Raw genomic sequence first — 23,847 nt, forward strand, 5'->3', positions numbered from 1 at the left:
CTGCAAGTTGTTTATTGCTATACTTTTGGCACCACGGCTGCTGAGTGCATGGCGTTCTGCCCTCTCTCTCCCCGCAACAGAAAAGACCTCACAAAGCGGCTGGAGCAAACAATCCCACCTCTCAAAAGAACAACAACAAAACGTGTTACTGGTTCGCCCATGCAACGTAGATGGGATATTTTCATCCTCCCCCCAAAAATATCCGATCTGTGCCACTTACATATGTGGAGCTAATTTTGATGCATATCGGAGAGTTTTCAAAGCATCTGAACGTTCATGTTGCATTTTATCCGCCTTTTATGCTATTGATTCGAGGACATGCGTCACAATTCTGCACCAGACGGTAAATCGGGACAGAAAATTATGATTATAAACTTATGAAGGAGTCTGTGTCAGTGCGTCGCAGTCAGACCACTCTTGGCCCTGACAGCATCCCAGCAGATTTCTCCACATAAACTGGCATCTGTGCGGCGTATCTGAAACTGGCCGTGGAGGTGCAGAAACCTCTCGTACTCAAAGGGAATGTAGGCAGATTGTGCAACAGACAGACCAAAAATAATACCCGGAGCATGTCATGCATATCAAAATAGACTTTCCACACTGGCAGTGATGAGGGATGTTCACATTTTCCATCACATGGAATATTCAGCATGCTAATTGTACTGTTACTGGACTGGATCTTTGTTGCCACCCTGCCTAAACAACAGGTCTGAATATTTCAATGATAAAACGGAGAAGGTAATGCTGTACAAGTTTACCAAATTAATGTTTTATCCTTGGCATTTTTCCCAAAATAAAAGCCAAACGACACTCAGCGCATCTGCACACAGCCATGGCAGAAAAGGCTGACAACTAAATTTATGGTGCTGATTATCACTGGAGTTTCAAATTTTTGTCGAAAGCAAATCGAGTGTGCCAGTGTCGAGCGTCCGCTGCACCCTGCTCTATTTCTAAAACCACTTAAAAACAAATGAGGCATCAGTTAGACGGAAATCTGTGTCTACAAGATTTTTTTTCAGTGAAAGATCTTCACTTTTAATTGCAGCGCAGCGTTGCAGTGTTCTCACCTTATAATTACTCTGTCGGAAAAACAAGGCTCATTCTCAGACACACTATTCAGCAAACAGTTTTTAATGAAAGAATGCACTCAAATGCACTTAAATTCACTTACGGCCTCTTTGGTTGAGGCGTGTTTGTGGATCAGTTTGAAGCTCGACCCTGTGAGCCAACGTGTCTGTGCAGCAGGTGAGATACGATCACACGGTTTACGGTCTGTTAGAGCTGTTTGTGTACATGAGCACCGTTCCACATTCCCTGCTTTCACCTCCATCAGGATAAACGGTGCTGCAGGTTGGACCCCAGTGTGTGTGTGTGTGTGTGTGTGTGTGTGCGTGTGTGTGCGTGTGCGTGCGCGCGAGCCACGTTGAGAGGCTTATTTTTACGAAACGAAAAAAGAGACAAACAGAAAAATAGTTTATTTTCGCTGCTGTTGTTTGCTGCTCGCATGATTAACTGTCAGGGAGGCCGACTATCTCTGTATGTGTTGCTGTTGTTGTTGGGGTGCGATGGGCGGGGTGGGCACTCCAGGGAATGCACAACGCGAGGATCGTCAAGCTTGCAGGGAATTAAAACCATAACCACAACACAGCTCCGTTTTCGGCCAGGATTTATGTTTATAACCGATATTAATTAAAGGATTCTTTGTTTGTTATGAAATCTCGGGCTGGTTATAGATGAAGTGCCTCTAGCTCAGTAGGATTATTGCTGCTTGGGTTGGAGTAGGGGTCATGACAATGGAAAATGGCTCCTTTGCAAGGTTAGGTAAATTGGGAAAAAAATGTTATGAGAGAGACAGAAACCTTATGAATGACAGATCTACACCACAGAGATATATATTCATGGAAAAATGAGGATACCACTGTGACACAAAGGAGTAATGTTCGGTAAGCTTCTCTCTTTGTTTCCACTTTGTTTAGATTCCTTGCCAGATAAGTGGAAACAGGCCTCCTCCTTTGCATTATTTAAGCCCTCTCTTTGCTCCCCTCCCTCTCTGGCAAAAGGTTTGAAGTGTCAGTCATGAGCGTGCTGAAGAGGACTCTGTTTATCGCTGCTTGCACAGCATTGAGAGGAGCAGAGACTGAAAACAGCCACAACCACAGCATGATCGTGGCATCACATGATCTCAGTAACACGCACGATGCCTACTGAATATTCACACTCACATTCCCCTTGCCCAGACCAGTAGCTCACGAGCAAAATGTTGTTCTCTCTTTCTCCTCCCAGCGGTGCGGCAGTGTGATCGTAACCCCTGCGGACGCGGAGCGACTTGTCAGGAGGCTCCTGGGAGTTTCCGGTGTCTCTGTCCACCGGGATGGACCGGCAGGACATGCCAGCTGGGTCAGTGGGTTAGGCTGCATTAAAAGTGACGCACACTTGATGACACCTCTGAATAATGAGAAGCATGAAAAATGTGCTTCTGTGTAAGTTTCTGATTATTCTAACATCAATTGCAAAATTTAAGAACCAAAAATACAGAAGATGCAGAGTCACTGGTTGATATGGTGATTCCTGTTGGTGTTTTTTTTTTTTTTTTTGCGCTAATTGTCTGCAATTGCATACAATTTAGGGGCTTGCAATATTGACTTAGACTTTTATTACAATACTTCATGGTACGATTGTGATAACAATAAAAATTATCATTAAAAAAAGTGTCCATTACCTTTTTCAGGTAACTGTATGGCTGTGACTGCATGGCACACCATTAATAACATTTTTGACAGCACCGTCAGCTTTTCTTGTCATTAATTGAAACTTATGAAGACAACAACTAATCAAAACTAGCTATTATCCGATGCAAACTACTACATCGTATTGTGATACAAAGTTGTCACAATAAATGATGCACTATATGATAGATGCTCAGCTAGCTTCAGTCCGTTTTACCATAACTTATATAATTAGCACAATTATTTTTAATCTCTTTTGAAGGTAGATGTAGAAGCAAGTGGTTCAATTTCCTGCGTTAATTTGCGCCACAGTAAAACAGAACCTCATGGTGGGATTTGGGTCATTACACCGGGGGAGCTCAGGCCGACTAAGCTCCATCTGTGAAGCTAATATTAAACAAATACGGTTAGCTTATCATTCAGGAGGTTTACTGCGAATACAGGAGATTTACTGGCCTTTTGAAGTTACTGTCAAACATCCGTTTCATAGCGTTAGCTTGTTTTGTTAGCTTGTGTCGTTAGCATGTGGCATCATTCAGCTTTATTTGCTAGTAGCGACACTGCTGCTTAAGATCAGTTACATTAAAATATTCATTATTTTGACAACGATAATAACTTGCCAGGTATTAATTGTTGGACTTTATTCCTTATTGAAATCTTTTGAAAATAAATCAATAAATTTATAAGTAATGGATAAAAGCAAACGGTTATTTAATAACGCCATCAGTGCTGAAATGATCAAGTAATTAGCTACTTATTTATTTATTTAGTTGTACTGACTAAGCTCTTTAATAATAATTGTCTTTTCATTAACAAACAAACATTTACTTCACTGTTCAGAAATTGAGACATGCAGCTCTTGTGACATTTTGGTTGTGAAGTTTTTTCCGTCATTAGCTGTAGTCTGAAGGGGAACCAGTTTTGTTCTGCAAACGCCTTTGGGAAATTTATGAACTGTGTGTTGAGAAACACTTGACACCTGCATCAAATGAAATAAAATCAAACTGTAGAATTCATTTATTTTTAATGCCCTGTTTTAACCAGGGATGAAAACCTCTCGAGACAGGCAGCTGTTATGTTTCATTTTTGTTTTTTGTTTTTTTACAGGTCTTAAATCAAAAACAAGGTAAAGTTGCGACCCATTCAAAAAACAAATTGTCCCTTTTATGGATTTTTTAGTTTAGATGCCCCTCATGTCTTCATAAAATAACAGAAAATCTCAGAGCAGCACAAATCATATATATATATATATAATCAAATGCAAAGTCTGGAATAAAACCAAACTCTATGAAGTAGTGGTGTGTGATTATCTCTAATTTGAGGGGAAAATGTGAATATAATACTCAAATTTTAAAAAAAAATCAGAAGAAGCGAGCAGCATCTTAATGCTCACATTAAACCTCGCCGACTGAGGATTAGCCGTCTCTCGAAATGCACCATCATGTCCCTTTGGGTTCACTCGTCATTTTCACGAGCAGAGCGTATAGCTGCTTTACCGCAGTACGAGTTTTCACAGACAAAAAAAAAAAAGCTGAAGCACACACTTTGTGTTTTCAAGCAGAGGCTTCAGGGCTGTGGAGTGAAAACTGAAACATATTTCAGGATGACAGCCACTCCTGCTCCTCGGTGTTACAGTGATATGTCACGCTGACACTTCGTAATCCCTCATAGTTCCACATCACAGATCAGGAGCCCACAGCCGAACGTCTGCAGACAGACAGAGATGCTGAACATCAGGAGAGCCTCAGTCATAAAAGTATTTACTCTCTATGCCTCATCGGCTGATTTCTGCCCTGCATCATTTTCTGATAATAAACTCCCTGACAGAGCTGAGTCTATATTTACTGTCTGACCTAGACAGTACATTTGTCTTTAACTAACAAGCTAGATGTTTTCTGTTGAACTTTCTCTGTGCTGCCAGGGACCCTCAGGGTTCCCAGCTTTGGGAGCATTTAATTATAACAGTGTGGCTGGATTGATTTCTAAGAAAAATGTTTGACTAAAGCACTGTGTCTACTAGGAAACTTTACAAATTATGATAGAATTTACAAAGGATTTTTGTGTTTTATTTATTCTTTTAGCAAGTAGATTTAGTTTATTAGTTTTTTTTTATACGTATTTCTATTCCCCTTAAAACAAACAGTGTTGTGAAATGGTTTTAATCCCTTAATTTAATTTCTCTGGTTTTGCTTCCCAAGAGCCAGATAATGTTATCAAGCTTTCTCTGGCCTTTGTCATAGTTCTTATTCACTTATTTTGTTTCACTGCGGCTCTTTTGAGTTTGCATTTGCAACGTGACAAGTCGATTAAGCGTTTAAAGAAAAACAACATTTTTGCAAGGTTTCGTCGTTAATCGGTGTGGATCATCTTGATGTAATTTTTGCCCTTCTCCTCTGCTGCGTTGCACCTTCAGATGCCAATGAATGTGAAACGAGTACGTGCGTCCACGCCCGCTCTTGTCGCAACCTGATCGGCAGCTACCTGTGCGACTGCCTTCCTGGATGGACTGGGCCGAACTGCGACATCCGTGAGTGCAGAAGAGGGGAAGAGAAAGCAAACACAAAGGGAAAGGAAATTGGTTGAAAGGGAAAAGAGAAGTAATTGTCTTGTGGCAGGTAGTGAAACACGATGAGGCTTTAAAGAGTTGCTGTGGACAGGAGATCGTTTTACTCCAGCAAACTCGCTCTCACAGAATATCACTGACAAACATAAACAATAAAGCTCCTTTTTGTCCTTTCACTTGATGGGTGTAGTTCCTGCCAGGCTCATGAAGCAGAAATACCCATAATGCCACCATGTTGTTTCATTTTATTAAATTATTGCGTTTTCTATGTCTAGGCAACAGCAGCTGTCAGGATTTGTGTTTGAATGGCGGCCATTGTGAGGTGAGAGTCCTGGCCTTTTGGTCATCAGTCTTTACTTGTTTACAACATTAAAAAAAACTACCTGAAATACTACCTGCATTCAAAATATCCTGACATTTGTATTATCCTCTCAGAGGAACATGTGTGTTAATGCTTGGGTCAAATCTATGACATGTCCCTTCTTTCCCTCTTGCAACTTTCCTGTCAAATGAAACATGTATGTCCTCCCATGTAGGACCTGTTGTCAGGATCCAGATGTGCGTGTCCCACTGGTTTCACTGGAAAATTTTGCCAAAATGGCTTGGGTCCCTGTGACAGCAACCCGTGTCTGCACGGAGGACAGTGCGTGACGACGGAGGGAAAGACGGCCACTTGCGACTGCCCTCTGGGATATTCAGGAAACTCCTGTGAGGTTGGAAAACTAACCAACAATAGGAAAATAAATATTCACAGGCTGGTTAATGTCAAGTAAGCAACCAGAGAAGAGACGAACAAGGATTTGCTAAGGAGGACATGAGGAGAAGATGCTACAAAAAGGCCAAAGTTAAACAGATTTTTATTAAAAATACAATAGTTATAGTAAAGGTTGTTTAAATGTACAATAGGTGGCAGTAAAAGGTCTGGTTAAATATTTTATTTTCACTTACCATGGGGAATCATTTCATAATCATTTTGGATTTGTCTAAGCTTCTCTTTTTATTTGGTAGAATGATACCAAAACACCTTTACAGATATGTTTAAATCTGTATATGGATTCAAAATCTTACATTTGTTTGGATCTTCTCAGATATACTCACATAAATCCATTATTGTTTATTGAGACATAACTACTCTGTTGTCTCTCTATCTAAACTGTGCAGGCCTTAAACTGTTGCTTCAATTGATCTTGTTTCAGATAGCATTGGATCCGTGCAGTCCTAACCCCTGCCAGCAGGGGGTGCAGTGTCACAGCTCGGAGGGAAGATTCATGTGCGCTTGTCCGGACGGTTATTATGGCAGCGAGTGTGTGAGCCTCAGGAGTCCTTGCGTCGGACAGGATTGTCAAGGTGAGACACACGTTGTTTCGTCTTTGACCGGCAGGAAGACTTTTAGCTCGCTCTGACCTTTGACCCCTCCTCGAAGGCGCCATCTCCGACACGACCCAGGGCGGTCTGAACCTCTACATGATCCTGGCAGGAATCCTGGCTCTGGTGACCATCTGTGGCTGCGTGGTCTGCGCCGTCGTCTTCTCCCATCTGCATCGGAAGAGGAAAAAGCAGCAGTCCATCCCGCAGGAGGAAGGCATCAACAACCAGAGGGAGTTTGTCAACCTGATCAGAAACGTGGACCGCCCGCCTGGGCCCTCGCAGCCTCCTGCCGCCACGGCGCCTCACCTTCACCCTCACCCTCAAGCCCCAGCACCCGTGCCACGTTGCTGCGAGGAGATTGAACTCACCCTGCCACCCTCCCCGGCTCCTTCGCACCCGTCCCCGGCTCTAAAGCCGGCCCACACCCCCAAGCTGGACATTTCAAACCGAGAACGAGAGAAGCTGAATCGTTTCCACTGCACAGACAATCAGGAGCTGGAGGTTTGACGCTGTCCTGGACTTCTGTTTTGAGTTCGTAGCACTTTTTTTTGTTGTTGTTGTTGTTGTTGACAGAACCTCTGTCCGGTTATTTGCAATGAGTCCAGCATGGCCATTATGCAGACTGCAGAGACCTTTGACCTTCATGGCTCTCAGCTGATTCTTGAGGAAGAAATGCTGCTAAAGACCAGAAGACTTTTCTACAGTGGCATCTTTGGACATCATTTGTTGGCAAAAAAAACAGAAAGCTGGTTTCTTTGCAACCTTTGACTGAAATCTGAACTTTTAAAAACCCACCTCTGAGTGCCTGCATTTCAACCAGAAGAGCCCTTTATCGTGTTCTGATGCGCCTTCTGACGGGCGTCCAGAGCCGCGTTTCCATTTCTGAATAGATGCAGGTTTCGCACTTGGAGACATTTGGGTTGTTGAGTGTTTGTGAGCGTGCCTGTCAGTGAATGAAAGAGTGTAAATTATGAGTGTATGTGGTGGAGAAAAGGTCAGAAACATTTTACTTAAACAGAATAAAATAAAGTTGATCTTCTCGTCAAAAAAGGGGAGTTTCTGCTCCTGAAGAAAAGGCTTTAAAGCCTCATGTTTAAAAAAAAAATCACACACTGATGCCTGTTTTGTCTCTGTAAAAGATGTATGTTTTCTTATTCATATTGACGTGTAAAAAAAAAAAGAAGCTTTTTTGTACATAAATATATTGTACATATTGACGCTGTTTTTGTACTGTGGTTCAGTATGGAAGTATCACTGTATTACTTTGCTCCGTTTGTCCCTTTTCACTTTTCATTCGGGATGATGAGCAGACGTGGATTGTAATAAAAGTCCATTTACCAACTTTTGTTTTACGTCTTATTCCGAACTGGGGGTTTTCACTCTAACGACCTGTGCATCACCAACATTTGAAAAGAGAACAAATTGCAGCTAGTGATATTAACAAGTCCAGGGAAGGAATAAATTATGACAGCAGAGTCATATAAAGTTATCGCTGGCTTCGGGTATCTTCTTTTTTTGCAACTGCATCCTCCAGCAGTCGCCACAGTAGGTCATCTCTTTGTATTCGCCTTCTGCATATCAGTATTTCTACTACAGCTTCTTCTCAGGTCTTTCCTCCACTCCAGCAGCATTTTTTTTTGACAATTTACCCCAGGTACTTCTGCTCATCCACTTTTAATAACCTCCTTCACGTCCATTCAGACATGCTTTGGACGTGAGATGACTCCACGTTTATGAGATGTATGCATTATACAGCATGTACAGTGCCAGCTCATTTATCAGTGCTCTACCCTGATGCTGATGTGCAAGGAGCTTTTGCATGAATCCATCTTTTGTTGCAACAGCAGCATAATCTGATGGTAAAGAATAATAGTCAATGATCTTTCTTACTCTAAGCTTTAAAAATGTTACAAGAGAATACTGGAACATTTTATTGAAAAACTGATTTTTTTCACATCTCTCATGAATGAAAGTACTGCATGTTTCCAAAACTTTCAGTCTGACAATGCACTGCTGTAATCAGGTATTAACATGAAAGATATTCCACCCATCTTTACACATGTGCACCAGCGTTCCATCAAATATTGCTGAAACGATTAACTGCAAAGTACAAAACGACTGTGTGCGAAAGGAAAGGTCTCGATAGTCGAGGCAGAGCAAAGCGACTGTCAACGGCAAAATGAATGTCACAAACGTGACCTCCATCCTGAGCAAACAGCGGCGGGCTGGAAATGAAAACAGGCTTCCTGTCTCTGTGCCGGTCTGCAGGAAATGGAGGAAACAAGAGTTTACACACACACGCGCGCATGTAAAGATGAGACATGCACGAGATTTGCTTTTCACCTGCTGCGCAGCACAGGATGTCAAGGCCCTGTCTGCGGATTAGAAAGTTTACCATGGGTACTGACTCTGAATCTAAAGAGCTATAATTCCCTGTGTCATCAACTGTCTGCCCATATTGTCCCACATACCTCTAGGGATGCAGCTGATGCTTGCATTTCTGTTTGCTATTACTAGTCACAAAGCTTTGTTTATTGTCTCCGAATAATTCATATGGCCCTCCTTAAAGCCAGCTAGTTTGCACAGGAGTTTCCTGTAAGCCTATCTATGCTTATAACAAATAAAGCCAATTCACTGATTCTCAATACGAGCCACAATTAAGCAAAGCAAAAAGTTCAAATACGATAAAAGAAAGAAAAAAGCATGGATAATTTATTTTTTCCTGCCAAATAAAATATTACTGAATGGGTTTCAGGGCTCAATGGAAATCCGTCAATTGTAATATTTCAAGGCATATGCCTTGAAATATTATAAATCCTGTCTTACAGAGACATCTTGTGGCCACTGGAACGCACTGTTAAAACCGCTCATTCATGCTTTTAAAAACAAAAATATTATTATTTTATTTATTTATTTTTAAATCGCAACAACTGTATATGTCGGCCTTTTGAATTTAACGTGAACATTAAATAACTGTTGATGCATGGATGCAACACACAAGGTGCTCTTGCAATTCTGAGAGAAACCATCAACTACTAATAGGATAAAGTAATTTATAATTGTAATCTATGGGCAGCGTCTACTCACATCACTTCTTTTAAATTGTACTATAATCTTAATGGTCACGAAAAAAATGATAGGATTAAATATTTATTTTTAGGTAGATGCATAAATATAGTTTAACTTCAGCCTGGCTTTTATTATCAACTGTTTATCGGGCAGGATGATAAATGAGTAAATTTATAATCTTATTTAGGCGGAGGCGCTAAATTAAATTCATATTAAGCTGGGCTATAGATGGCATTCAAAGGCGAAAATGGGTGAAATTTTGTGGTAAAATAAATCGACACTTCTTCTGGTACTTGTAAAAACGGACATTAGAGGCGCAGCGCCCTCTACAGGCTGAGTTTAGCGAAGCGGGAGAAGGCGAAGGAGGCTTGTGGTGGTGACGTTCAGCTTGCGAGATTAACCCCGATTCTTATTGGTGTACAATTAAACAGGTACAGACCGTGAATGCAGACCGTGTTTACTGAGCTGCGTGGGTTTTATGTGCTGTGTTTTCTGTGCCGTGGAGTTGAGACTCAGTCCCCCGTCGCTGCCGTTTCTGCAGAGCTAATGTAGCTCCGATGCTAACAGCGAGCAGGCCTCAGTCAGATGCGCAGCCTGTCGGGCCCATGTGTTGCAGCACCAATTAGACTTACATTAAGTCACGGTATTCTACATCACTGCAGACTATTAATATGAAATATTGTGTTGCATATTAATTTCATGAGCGAAACGAACCGCAACGTTTGGGTGTTAGCTAGCTAGGCGAGGTTAGCATAGGAATATCTGACCGTTGAGCTGCGGTTAACCGTGTTGAAGTGACGGAAACATGTTAGTAGATTGGTTAAACTGTCTGGTCTGGATGCACGTCGTTACGTGTTGTTTAACTGCTGAAAACAAGGAGCTCCGAAACACGGTGGTGGCAGCATCATTCTGTGGAAATCATCTTTTGAACAGGAAAGCTGGACAAAGTTCAGTACTCAGGGCTCATTTAGAGGTGGAGAAACTTGCATTTGAAAATGAAGTGGATTTGGATATTTAGCTTTACTATGTTAATTTATGAATGTCAAACCGTTTAGGCGGTGCTGCATTTATTAAGTGAATACAAAAACATCCACGGTTACTAGCTTTAATTATAATCTGTTCATTATTGGGTCATGAAATGCTGATTCCAAACATCTTAATCAGTTATTGGTTCTTGTTTGAATTAATTTATCGATTGGAGGGTAGGTTATTGAATAAACCTTTGTCTCCTATTATAGTGAGTGAGTTTATTGTTATATTTGCTTCTTGCAGGCTGGGGGCTGATGGGTTATATTTTGTTGCTTTGTACATGTGACAGTGCAATGACAATAAAGTTGAATTCTATTCTATTCTATATTGGTGAAGATTGTGCACGTTTAAACAGATGATTACTGAGATTTTATTAATAAATGTTCATCAAACAATTTGCAAATATAAAGCTCTCTCTTGCAAATAAATGTTGGTCACATATTTTAGGACTAACAGTTTCTAATTCACCTAAAGTGGAATGCGTGTGCCAAAAAATGCATTGATATGAATTATTTTAGTTTCGCTTTACAGTGCAACAGTCTAGCAATGATAAGCCCGGATTAACGACTTAAGACAGACGCAGTGCAAAATTTCTCAACTCAAGTACTATTTTTCTCTCTGTCCCTCTTCCTCTTTCCTCCACTTGCAGCAGCCGTGCCCCGCCGCGCCCCCACCCCCAGCGGCGCCGTCATGTGGCAGGAGGCCCGCAAACACGAGCGCAAGCTTCGTGGCATGATGGTCGACTACAAACGCCGTGGCGAGCGCCGCCGAGAGTACTACGAGAAGATAGTGAGGAACTTTGTTGCTCTGCTGAACAGAGTGGCGGTGACATTTAAAGCCTTCCTCTGCATCATAATCACTACATTGTAGCTGTGTTCCAGTGCTCAAAGGGCAGCAGTGCCCAACAATGACGTCATGAACACGGAATAAAAAAAAAAAAATTGAGGCACATTGTCGTTGTTTTGTGGCGTTTGAGTAGGGTGGACCGTCGTGGTGTTCACCTGGTTCTCGTTTTGTCTCGACAGAAAAAAGATCCTGCCCAGTTTCTGCAGGTTCACGGCCGATCCTACAAGATCCACCTGGACCCGGCTGTGGCGCTGGCTGCAGAAAGCCCTGCCAACATGTGAGAAAAACTCTACACAAAAGAACTCTGATAATAACTCAGAAATTAGCTGGTGACTGGAACCAGACAACGTTCAGCTTGTCTGGCACTGACCAGTAATTGGCTGATGGAGGGCGGGGGCATAAAACGATCTTTTTCCAGTCAGTTAATGCAATATGAAGCATTTCTCCAGTCCAGTTCAACTGTAAACCTAGCTTAACACGTCTCACTGTCACTGGTGTATTTAAAAAAAAAAAAAACTATTTCGAATAAAGAAACACCACTTAGCCCAGCATTGCTAATTGCTAGTGTAATGTCCTGAAGACAGTTTAAATTAATAGACATGTCCTCAGTTTGTCTGTTTTAAAGTACAAGTAATAAAATTAGGATTCCTGCAGTGTTGGGGAAAATAAATTATATCATTTTAATTTTTTCTTTCAAAGGATGCCATGGCAAGGAGACGCCAACAACATGATTGACAGATTTGACGTGAGGGCCCATCTGGACTACATCCCAACTTATACCCCTCCTCTGCTCAGCACGTCGTAAGTCTTTAAAACACTTTGGTAACTCGCTACATTTGAAGAAGGGGTCTAGTTTTAGTATTTTATTGTTGTTTCTGGACATTAGGAGATTATTAAAATAAAAGGCAATAGTTTCTAAAGTGCCGAACATCCTGCTTCTTGTTCTTTCACAGAACACCAGATCACGAGATGGAGGAGAGGAAGTGCAATTACGAGCGCTACAGAGGACTCGTTCAGAATGACTTCGCCAACAGTGAGTGTTTACTTAAAGTAGCGCAGCAGTCGGTGCTTTACACACATGCTTGGCTCTGTGCTCGCACAGTGTGCTCACAGTGGTGCTTGGCCGGCTCTCAGTGGGTATATTTTGCAGTTGTGATGAGTTCATAAACTCCCTTGCCGTCCCCTCACAGTCTCAGAGGAGCAGTGTTTATACCAGATCTACCTGGATGAGCTCTACGGTGGCCTGGCCAAACCAAATGAGGACGAGAAGAAGAAGTATGTTTTTCCTGCTCTGCTTTTGTATTTTCAATTATGGTTTTATATTTTGTGGGGAGTTATTTGTTTATATGCTACACCTTTGTCTGGCAATAAAAATTAGTTTGTACACTTTTAAATTGTTCGTTGATCTACAACTATCATATCTTTGCTTCCTCCAGATTTTAAGTGCTTTATAAATTCATTAATCCTTCCTCGCCTCGTGCAGACTTGCAGAGAAAAAGGTTGCCATTGGCTACACGTACGAAGACAGCACCGTGGCGGAGCCTCATTCCCAGTCGGACAAAGAAGATGACAATTCAGAGAACAGTGAATCCGAGGAGGATGAAGGCATTCCTGATATTGGTGAGGCTTCAACCAGGACGGTTTAAAAAGTCCGAGCTAAAATGGAAGTAGAGTATCAAAGCTGGCGTCTGTAGTTATAATGCTAACTGTTTAAATCTGTGGCTGATTTCATGAAGGGCTGTAAGTATGAGGCACTCGACGTCTTCAGTTTTTGTTGCATTTCTATAAAGTCAATTGAAAAATATCTATTTTTGAGGGACAATTTAAAACATTACCTATTTCTAATTGGTGACTTAATATTGCATTAAGAACTAATATGAAATTAGAACTAGCCTCTTCTAGAATTAACATAGTTACACAGCTGTAGATTTGTTTCCCCCTCTTTTTATTAAATAAAAACATAATATGAAAATCTTAGTCGTTTCTGTAAGCAAGATAGTAACAATAACAAAAAGGTTTTATTTTTCCAATTTTCCAGCTGTAGGGAAAACAAGGTTAATTTTTGGCTGGAGAATTTATTGCTTTGATAAAAATTTCAACTAGCATTTTGTGCAGTGAGTTTCTACATTTTTCCACAAGCTGTTGACTTGATGCACACTGTAATGCTTATAAATAGTGAAACGTTTCTTCTTCTATCCTTTTTACAACTGTTGAATAACGTTTTTTCCGCCACGCTCAAAACCTTGAGCTTGATGCTTGAGGTTTGGGATTGGTTTGCCTCAGTCTGATTCGTTATGCGGCACATTTGCAGATGTGGAAGTTGATGTTGATGAGCTGAACCCGGAGCAGCTGCTGGATCTAAACAAAATGGCGACTCCCTACGGAATGGGGGAAGGCGACTTTGTCAGGTACATTTTATTTGTTTATTTTTTTAGTGTAGAAGAATAAGTGGAACATCTCAACAGAGGGCTTCAACAGAACAATTTTAACATCTGCGAGAGTGCATATGTATAATTTCTAATGCTTTCACAACCTAATCTTGTCAGGATGTTGAAGAAAGACAAGGAGGAAGTGGAGGCCATTAAACACGCCAAAGCTCTGGAGGCAGAGAAGGCCATGTACTCTGTGAGGCTGAATCACTTGGAAGACCTTTTTTTTTTTTTTGTGTGCGACTTTCTAGCTGTTTACATGCGCTTGTCTTGCTTCAGGGCCGCCGCTCTCGAAGACAGAGGAGGGAGTTTAGAGAAAAGAGGCTAAAAGGAAGACAGATCAGTCCACCAAGGTGAGTTTTGAACCTTTTTAAGAAGTTTAAAACCAGGCTAAACGCCTGCTTTGCAGGCACATTACTATTTGTGTTGTTTTTCAGCTACGCCCGAAGAGACAGCCCGACGTACGACCCTTACAAACGGTGAGATGTGCCACAAATTCGAACATTTTAATCCTGATTAGTTGTGTGTGAGAATATAACCTCTCACTTAAGATTTAGTTGTTTTACTTTTTTCTATCTCCTTCAGGCCTGAGTCGGAGTCCAGCTCAGAGTCCCGGTCCCGTTCGCGTACCCCCGGTCCGGAGAAGATCACGTTCATCACCAGCTTCGGAGGCAGCGACGACGAAGCCGCGGCCACGACACAAACCACTGCCCCTCAATCTGGCCACGCCCCATCCAGCTTGCAGCACTCTGCAGGTCATAGCAGGGGCTCCCGGTCGGTAATTTTCCCTCCTCTTGGCATTTCTTTGGTTATTTCCTCTCACACAGTCCTTATGTACTGCAGCCGTTGATGCAAAGAGTATGATGGTGGAATTTTGTGATCGGTGAGGTGAATCTGGTTTCAGACAAACCATCACTTGATTAATTAAGTCAATTAAGCTCCAAAGCTCTTCAGCGAGATTCATGCATGTCCCAGTTTATCTTAAGTAGGTAGAAAAGAGCGATTTTATGTCCGGCGGTTTGATTTCATGTGATTATGGAGAGGCTGGGAACGCAGCCGGTGTTATTACTCAAACTTTGTGTCTGTATTTGTTCAGGAGACGAAGGTCGTCCTCGAGCAGCTCCTCTTCATCCTCGTCTCGCTCCTCGTCCCGGTCGTCCTCTCGCTCGTCCTCCCGTTCACGCAGAGGCCGGCGGGGACATGGGCGGAGAGACGGCCGCCGATCGCGGAGCAACTCGCGGTCAAGGCGGCGCTCCCGGTCTCGCTCCCGGGGGAGAGGAGGAGGAAACGGGGGCTCCTGGAGGAGACGGGAGCGGACAAGGTCACGGTCCAACGACAGGGACAGAGGCAGAGATAGAGACAGGGACAGAGACCGGGAACGGGACAGGAGACGCTATTCGGCGCGCAGACGAACAAGGTTTGGATAATCCTGGAAACATGGCCATTAGCTCGTAACAAGCGCGCCGTCCTCTAATGTCACGTTTGTCTGCAGGTCTCGTTCGGGTTCACGGCAGGGCAGCGGCTTGAGGCAAGGAGCCTGGAGCGGTCGAGGACACCGGAGGAGAGACAGCGACAGCCACAGTGCGTCCCCTTCTCCAAGCCGCCCGCCCCACAGTCCCTCCCCAACCCACAGGGGGGCCCAGCCTGCTGCCAACACCATCTCTGACAAACTGAGAAAGTAAGAAGGTTTCATAGTTTGATCACACACACCTCAGGAAATGCAGTTGCTAGCACAAGCATTTATACATTTATATAGGTAAAACTAGTATTAACACATTGCAGGTTTTATGTTGCAACCACAAACCAGCTTTAGACTGGTTTTATTGGGATTTTATGGGAACGGGTTACAAAGCAGTGTCTAAATGTCAAGTTGAAAGGACGTTTTAAAAGGTTTCCAGTATTTTACGCGAATTGAAACCTAAAACGTGGTCTGCATTTATTTTTAGACACCCTGAGTCAATAATTGGTGGAACCTTACTGTGCTGTAATTACAGCTGCAGGCCTCTAGGAGTATGCCTTCCTCCTTTGCAGGTTGAAAGTCTGACATTTCTATCTTTCGCCTTTGTAAATGATCTGAATCCTAATCCTTGGAAGGGTTTATGAACATCAACTGTCACGCTTTGTTCCCAATTCTCAGTTGTCTTTATATCTGGACTTTGACTGGACCACCGTAACTCCTGAATTTGCTGTGACCTACTCTACATCATTTTAGTTCTCCAGTTAGTAACTGGAGAGCCAAAGGTGTTTGGTAGGAGAATTTCACAAAATTTGAGCCATGTGAAGCGAAATGTGACACTTGAGGATTTCTGGGTGAAACATATTTACAGACGAAGAAGGTTTTTCATCTAAAATGCAAAATGTTTACAGTTTTGTCTTAATTACTGCTTTGAGAGACTTTTATTTTTCAGCAAATTGCTCATATTGGAGCAATCCATTTAACAATTAATCAAATACTAAATTAGTTGACATTTATTTCAATAATCGATTAATCCAATTAATCGTTTCACTTTTAATTTTTTGTTAAGTATTAATCTGTGATGACGCACACTGAGAAATAAACTGTTTTATAACTAAGCCGATCATTTTGCTGGTTTCTCGAAAGCAATCAAAAGCAGCTAACTATACCGGAAAAGATGAATTAATCAGTCAACACATCTCACTGGTAGCACATTTTAAAAGCTTGAAACGTTTTTCTTTTTCTCTCTCTCCCTCAGGCCTGACACTCCGGGTGGTAAAGAGACGGGAGCTGCCAAAGTCAGTAAGAATTTGATCTAGTTTGGTTTCTTGCTAAAGCCTACGCCTCCCTCATCCCTGACAGGCTGACATGGTTGTCCATCACACTGGAATATACAAGCTATTGTTGCACTTAAATTGCTCTTTTTATTTGTTTTATTTTTTCCCGTACTTGCGCCCGTAAAGTGGACACGAGCTCCGCCAGCTAATGCCCAGGAGAAAGCCTGAATGCCGCCCCATTTCTTCTCTCTGAAGCCCGTGTATCTTGATGCCTCTCCTGTGAAGAGAACCTGTGTGTGCTGTACAAACACATATGCGTGACAGAGCGAACCGTCCCCCTGTATGTTTGTAGAACGAACCAGTCCGCAGGGCGTCACGCATTAGTGCCCATGAGAAAGACCGACTCGTTTCCCATAGGATGAAATGCTTTGTTGCATTTTGTGACTATTGAATGAATGTGCCTGTATTGGGTGTTTTTTTTTTTTTTTACAAGCAACACAACTGATTTGACTTGCAAAGTTATTTTGAGTTACATTTATCAAAAAATTCTTGTGGAAGTTTTAAGACGGATGCGTGCTGCGCCTCATCTGTCCGTGGGCTCGTGGTGTAGCTCCAGATGTCTTGACCTTTTGCTGACCCAATGTCTCTTCTCTAACCAGCTTCCACGGAAAGAAGGAACAGTTTGTAAAACAGGCTAGAAGTTATGATGTTTCCCTATGCCAAGCATGCCTGCAGTGTTGTGACCTGCAGTTTTTCTTGCCTGGCCAGGTCTGAACAGCCCACTGATGGGTGTGTCGGGACAAAAAAAGAAAAAAAAAAATGCCACCGGCTCTTTATGAACCTTTCCAAACTCGCTGGACCTGAACTTGCTCATGTTTCACTGTCTGACCCTTTCTCCTTCTTCGCTCGTCTTCTCGTCCTTTTATCTCTCTGACAGTATTGTGTGTGTAAATACTGAACATTGTGTCCTGGTTCGTCTTAGTGCATCCCAGCTTCTGCTGATCTGTCCCACACCTGCAGCAAGCTCTATCAACACACACATAACCTCATTTGGAGTGTGTGTTTACTTGTCAAGACGCTCTCTGATTATTTTACCATTTGTCCTTTAAATCTTCTCTTTAAGACAATGGTATAAAGCTTGTATTTCAGCTAGAGATGCACCGACAAAAACTTTGTGTCCCGTTTCTGATCTTGGGTTTTGGTAAATTGTCACCTGTGTCGATTTAAGAACTCAAGTGAAAAAGTTGCACAATAGCTTTTCAAATGTTCATTAATTGTTTCAACGAGGAGCAAAATGCCTGATGGCTGTCGCTGTAAAAATAAAAAACAGACAAACTGATCAGAGTTCAAATGTCAATCTGACCATACCAGCATCTAACTGAGAAAAAACTAGTTCCCCTGATAATGGCCTCTTATGATGCAATGCTTTTGGAGCGCTGAGTACGGATATGCAACAAGAGAACCTGCTGGAGGTGAGCTCAAGTTCCAGGTTTGGTTTTTGATGCAAAGAACACTTCCTTAAAATGTATTGAATTCATGAAAGAAATTGTAAGTTGGTCTTAAATACGTTAATTACACGTCTCAAATTTTGTCGTGCGGAACTTCGCAACCTCTAGTATTTTATGTAGGTTTATTTCTTGTGGGATTTTCCATTAGAGATGCACCAGGCTGATGTTAATGTCTGTATTGGTCCATTTCGATTCTCGTTCTGGTGGCAGTGATGATGTGCCCAATCCCAAAGGGCAGATCTATTCAGTTTAATTCTACGCTCTGACGTCATTCTGTATTGTTTATTTGACATTATATTTAGACTTTATAATTGCACTTTCTGAACCATTTGAAAGGAGATTTGTTAGGGTTTATTTATACGTTAGTGAAGTTAGTCAAGTTTTTGTTAGTTTGTTTTAAATTGGGTGTTACAGTCCTAATTGCAAATTAAAGTTGTGTTGTTTTTACATGTTTGGCCCAAGCTTGTGAAGCTATTGGTGCATTTAAGTGTACACCACTACATTTTTGTCTGCGTTTAAAAAAGGAAACAATTTAGCACTGTTTTTCTGTATCATCTCGTTTCGGATATCGATACCGATATCCGAAACATCAGATAACGAGATTGGAAGTGAGAAAATGATCAGTGCGTCTGTCAGACAAAAGTTTGACATCTTCACTCACTCCATTCTGTGACCTTAAGCCGTTGAAGCTACTGGTAACAAGCTGCTAATACTCGCTTGCTTGGTCGCTTGCTAACTAGTAGATGGCTGTCTAGCTACACGCTATGTGAGAAGCACAAAGCTGTTGCCAAGAGCCACAAAAAAAACATAAATTAGACAGTAATTTCTGCATTTATTTGTATAACTCTATTGTGACATAGGTCTTTAAATTTTATTCCTAAAGTTTGTGTTGGTGAAACCTGCAAAAACCTTGCAATATGTATATAAAAAGTGGAAAGCTGTGTTTTTTTTTAGCCCCTTTCATCTGGTTTCTAATTCAGCCAGTTTCAGACTCGGTTCAGCACAGTGTGTGTTTAGCACGTCTCTTTATTGCTTCAATGCGTAAAATAAAAACACTTTATCTATTTCTAATTGTGGATAGCACCAAAACAGTTCGCAACTCGCTCAAAATGAAAATCGCTTACTTCAGCTCTGCCTTCGTCACAGCTTTACCCTCCAGTTGAAAACGGCTAACTTCTAATCATCTTCACTCAGTATCAGCGTCCGCACCAAAGAGTGGTTTGTTCTACCGTGATCTGCTAGAACTTCAATACGCCGTGTTCGTCCATGGTAAAACAAAAAACTTTTTTTTTCTAAAAGAACAGAAGTTTCGACTACCCGAGCCTCCGCTCATCTTCCAGGGCCGATCAGGCTAAAAACTGCTGATTCTCGGTGCATCTCTAATTTGGGCACAGATGTGCACGCTCGGCACACTTTTTGTTTTAATGCGGCGAAATCTTGTGCTGAAACATTTGTGTCCCTTTCAGCCCAAGCTGACACCCCAGGAGCGTCTGAAGCTACGGATGCAGAAGGCGCTCAACAAGCAGTGTGAGTGCCACTTTCTTTTCAGATCAAAATCATTCAAATCTCAAACAGTTCCCCCCCCCCCTAAATTTACCTTCAATATTTTTTTCTCTTCTTTTTTCTTCCTTATCTGCAGCCAAGGCGGATAAGAAAGCTGCTCAAGTGAAGATCCAGCAGCAGGAGCACAAGCGGCAGGTCGGTGTGTGCAGATTAACGCAGAGAAAGAGGCCTCCTTATCCTTCATTTCCCATCATCGCTCTTTGTTTACTTTACAGGAGCGAGAAGGAGAGCTGCGAGCCATGGCACGCAAGATTCGTATGAAGTAAGGCTGCGTATGTGTCAAGGTGGACTGATCGGTGTCTGTGTGTCGCAACCGTCTGACCCAAAGGCTGTGTGTGTTCAGGGAACGTGAGCGACGTGAGAAGGAGAGGGACGAATGGGAGCGACAGTACGGACGACAGAGCCACTCGCCTTCGCCCTCCAAACACGGTGAGACAAGAGGGTCCATCGTCTCACGTCCCCCGCTCAGCACAGATATTTCATCTGCCTCTGATTACCTGCTGTCAGTTTTATTGGCGCTAAGACGCTGCGCCACGCATTTGTTTTCACTGTGGTTTTTGTTTCCTCTGTCCCTCAGGCCGAGAACACAGCTCACACAAAAGGTATGTAAGGCACTGGAATCTTCACAGATCCAGTGAAGCCGAATTAAACACTCTCCACCTCCTCCATGTCGATGCGGAAACATTCCCAACGGCCAATCACAAAACCCGTAGGGTTATTATTTACCACAGTTGTTTGGATGACTCAGGAGAAAAACATCAAAACTCTTTAAAGAAAACAAACTCCGTCTTGTAAAGTTTATCGTTGTGGACACGACAATCTGCACTTTAATTGGAGATTGTTTTGTTTTACTTGAACTCTCTTTTCTGTCCTAATGAGCTGTACTTTATACTGGTAACATATCACAGTATAAATGCCTCACATAGCGCTAGTTATCGATTAGTTTGTTGTTTCAAATATCTGAAATGCAGCCAGATTAGTGGCGTGACCTTTCCTCTTTAATGCAGTTTCTCTGCGCCACACAATGTTGTTGTTTTCTTTTTTTAATTATCATTAGTTTGAACCAGTTTTGAGGCAACAGAGACGAAACAGGAAGCTGCCGGGCAAGTTTCTCAACAGGTTGTTGCCCCCAGTCCAGCTTACCTGGGCGGCTGCCTACATCCCCCAGAATGCCAAGCGTTTCTGGATCAGAGCTTAGTGACATTTTTGATCATTGTGTCAGATGTATCTTCTGTTGATATTGATCACTTGTACATCACAATATGTATTATTGATTTATCCAACCCTATGATTGGATATGTATTTTTAAATAAAAACATAAATACACACATCCAAACATCAATAGCCAGAGATTTAAACAATTACGGACTCAAAAATGTCTCACAATATAATACTTTTTGGCTACAAATCTGTCACTACCTCTACATGTTTGTTTACATGGGATAAAAGGGAAATAAACTCCTAGATACAACATTCAGAAGTAATCAAACATTTAACTATAGCATTCATTTGAAAGGACAACAACTGTTGTTTCTGAAACACCCCTTATTTTCTCAATGCACAATAATTAACTGTGTGACCTAATCATTGATTGAAGGATAGATTATTGAAAGTTTTAGCAGTGTGTAGTTCAGTTAGTGAGGTGATTGGTCTGGGTGGAAGCCGTGGTTCTTATTTAGGGAGCAAGCATCAAACGCAGTAACTTTTGGTTCCGGACTGATTAGAAGATCAGCGTTGGATCGACTGGAGATGAGAAAACGTTTAGATAATCTGCAAAATGCTCGGCTAAAATGATGTCACATGGTTCAAAACGGGAACCAAAACCAGAAAGAAGTGGAACCAAACTGTAAACTGTTATTCTAGTTGGAGCTGCACGATGTGTTTTAGTATTTTGCGTACGATGCTCTGAGATTGACCATACCCAAAGCATATTGTATGTCTGATAAGATACTGTTTAATCATAGAGGAAGAAAAGTCAGAGCAACAAATATTGCAATTTTCAGCAACACCATCAGAATTAAAATGTTCCAAATATTTCTTAATTGGATGAATATTTGGAACAAATTTGATGATTTTTAATTTGTTTTAATATTTGGTTTAGAAGTTCTGTGCTGAAAGTAAAAGGCACACATTGCTATTATTTTAAACACAATGCCCTAATTTACACAGCCAACACATCATAGCGCGAATAAACTAGATTTTAATGTGAGAAAACGGTTGAAGTTCTGTTGACAATGATGTCTTAACTTTATAAAGGAAAACATCTGGAACATTTTTGTCTTCGCTCAAACTTTATTGTGTAGAGGAGACAGGAAAACAACATGCCCGATGTTGTGTTTCAATTCGTTTCCCTTTGGTCTGAAGCTGCTTGTCGTTACTGTAAAACATACGTACTTCCATCTGTGTGTCTTTTGGTGCTGGCCTTTGCACTAATTGTTTTTTCTCCCTGAAGATCTCGCTCCCAGTCTCGCTCCCGCTCCCGCTCTCGCTCTCGCTCTCGGAGTCCGTCGTACAGATACTGAGCTGGACAGAGGGACGACGAGGCCCGTCCTGCACATCAGGATCGTTTCCGTTGACACAAACGACTCATCTGAAACCTCTCACGAGGAAAACACGAAGTTAGCGAATCCGCAGCTCGTCTCGCACCATCTCGTATGAAACGCTGACTGAGATTCTTTAATCCCACCGAATTGGAGATGATTTAATCCGCCGTTTAGTTGTGCTTCATTTTGTGAAGACCGGAGAACGCCTGCATGTCAAAGCTTTTGCTTTCTCGTCTTCCTGGTCCGTTCTTTGGGAGATGTGGTTTTCCAAAGTACGACACACTGAGCAAGACTTGATGTTTTTGGAGGGTCTTCTAGTCTTCAAATCTTTATCCACGGTTATGTTTCTGTGAAAACAAAGAACTGAAACTAAATATTGAAACTTTAAATAGACTTTCACAAATGTGATTTCCAAAAAAATATCAAATGAAAACCACTCCGCAGAAGCAGAATTAACTTTGTAAATTTGCTCTTTTTGTACTCGGGTTCTCAGCTGGCTAAAACCACCAAACAATTTTTCCTCTGTAAAAGTGAATGTGAAAATAAGACAAATAAAGCTCAATTTAAAAGTATTTAGGTCTCGTCTTTAATTTGTTGCGTATGCAGGAAAATTGCGCTTTCCCCTTTATTTCTTTATATTTCCCTCTGATGGTTGCAGCAGCCTGACAAATGTAGAAATTGATGGCTGCATCGAAATTAATTTGCTCATCTTGCTCTCGTCATCTCGATTTCTGGAAAACAAAAAAAGTTGCCAAAGAAAGCGCCTATTTACAAAGTGCTGCGTTTAAGTATTTCAAAGGAAGGTTTAGTGGATGGAAAAAGTGACAGAAAAAGGTACACAGAATCTTTTTCTTGAGACGATTGCCAAAGAAAAGACCATTCAAGAGCTTGGAGGAGATTCACATGGTTGGAGTCAGAGCCTGAAGCGCCGCCTCCCACAGTCGCATCCATGGCAACTGTCACATTCCTGGTACTGAGCCATTCCTGACCTGAAGACTTCAGAAGAGTCTTACCTGGGCTAAGGGTCAGGTAAGACACCAAAGCGGTTCTACGGCTCGGTGGTTCAAAGTCCTCTGTCAGGATGAGGGTAGAATTCCCATTTCATTTGGAAACTAAGGTCCAGAGTGAAGTTTCCACAGTCAGAGATGATTTGAAAGTTACCCGCTGGCGTCGGTCCGCTGTGCTTCAGAAATGCTTCCATCTGCTCCTGATCTTCATGAAGATGCTCATTTTATTTTCCATTAGAAACCAGAACCAACGTTGCAGAGGAAGCTGCAGGCTGATGGGCTCCGTGGCACGCTGCATTGATGCTGCAGTTCATGCAAAAGGAGCCTCGGCATTAAGTATTGACCGCATATAAGGTTCAAAATATCGACTTGTCAGTCTGTCAAAATAAGTCTTTTTTGTTGTTGTTTTATATGGAATTTTCTGAGAAACTCGATTCTTTGTTGTCATTAATTTTAAGTTAAT

The 23,847-nt window shown here is 41.9% G+C and overlaps 2 protein-coding genes across 3 annotated transcripts in view; both read left to right on the top strand.

Moving 5' to 3' along the window:
• LOC129369941 (protein jagged-1) overlaps positions 1-7,999 on the top strand; it is a 51,609-nt gene extending 43,610 nt beyond the window's left edge. Inside the window, exons 9-14 of the mRNA XM_055045617.1 lie at positions 2,284-2,397; positions 5,140-5,253; positions 5,565-5,611; positions 5,826-6,002; positions 6,486-6,636; positions 6,713-7,999. Coding sequence (XP_054901592.1) covers positions 2,284-2,397; positions 5,140-5,253; positions 5,565-5,611; positions 5,826-6,002; positions 6,486-6,636; positions 6,713-7,164 — 1,055 coding nt within the window. The 3' untranslated portion in view covers positions 7,165-7,999. The remainder of the gene's footprint in view (positions 1-2,283; positions 2,398-5,139; positions 5,254-5,564; positions 5,612-5,825; positions 6,003-6,485; positions 6,637-6,712) is intronic.
• Positions 8,000-10,061: 2,062 nt separating this feature from the next.
• On the top strand, positions 10,062-22,949 carry clasrp (CLK4-associating serine/arginine rich protein). 2 transcript variants are annotated; one of them, XM_055045441.1, is made up of 21 exons: positions 10,062-10,157; positions 11,405-11,544; positions 11,781-11,878; positions 12,301-12,402; positions 12,555-12,634; positions 12,792-12,876; positions 13,085-13,221; positions 13,913-14,009; positions 14,148-14,226; positions 14,310-14,383; positions 14,468-14,509; positions 14,616-14,804; positions 15,127-15,447; positions 15,523-15,708; positions 16,745-16,784; positions 19,738-19,798; positions 19,911-19,969; positions 20,050-20,096; positions 20,178-20,263; positions 20,412-20,436; positions 22,287-22,949. In XM_055045441.1, exons 2-21 carry the CDS (start codon positions 11,446-11,448, stop codon positions 22,354-22,356), a joined length of 1,977 nt encoding a protein of 658 aa, XP_054901416.1. In that variant the 5' UTR covers positions 10,062-10,157; positions 11,405-11,445; the 3' UTR covers positions 22,357-22,949. The 2 variants fall into 2 exon arrangements, 1 of the variants encoding a protein (XP_054901416.1); XR_008606984.1 differs by lacking the exons at positions 20,412-20,436; positions 22,287-22,949 and having other exon boundaries at positions 16,745-16,788; positions 20,178-20,244.
• Positions 22,950-23,847: the final 898 nt, after the last annotated feature.

The sequence above is a fragment of the Poeciliopsis prolifica genome, unplaced genomic scaffold (assembly GCF_027474105.1).
Source record: "Poeciliopsis prolifica strain line A6 unplaced genomic scaffold, Auburn_PproV2 SCAFFOLD022, whole genome shotgun sequence".
In the NCBI taxonomy this organism is placed as follows: domain Eukaryota; kingdom Metazoa; phylum Chordata; class Actinopteri; order Cyprinodontiformes; family Poeciliidae; genus Poeciliopsis; species Poeciliopsis prolifica.

Excerpts from the sequence above, each read along its gene's own strand:
- clasrp (XM_055045441.1), top strand. The coding sequence starts at position 11,446 with ATGTGGCAGGAGGCCCGCAAACACGAGCGCAAGCTTCGTGGCATGATG. Across the intron at positions 12,635-12,791 it reads TCAGAATGACTTCGCCAACA|TCTCAGAGGAGCAGTGTTTA; the intron begins GTGAGTGTTTAC and ends GTCCCCTCACAG. Across the intron at positions 19,970-20,049 it reads AGCAGGAGCACAAGCGGCAG|GAGCGAGAAGGAGAGCTGCG; the intron begins GTCGGTGTGTGC and ends TTTACTTTACAG.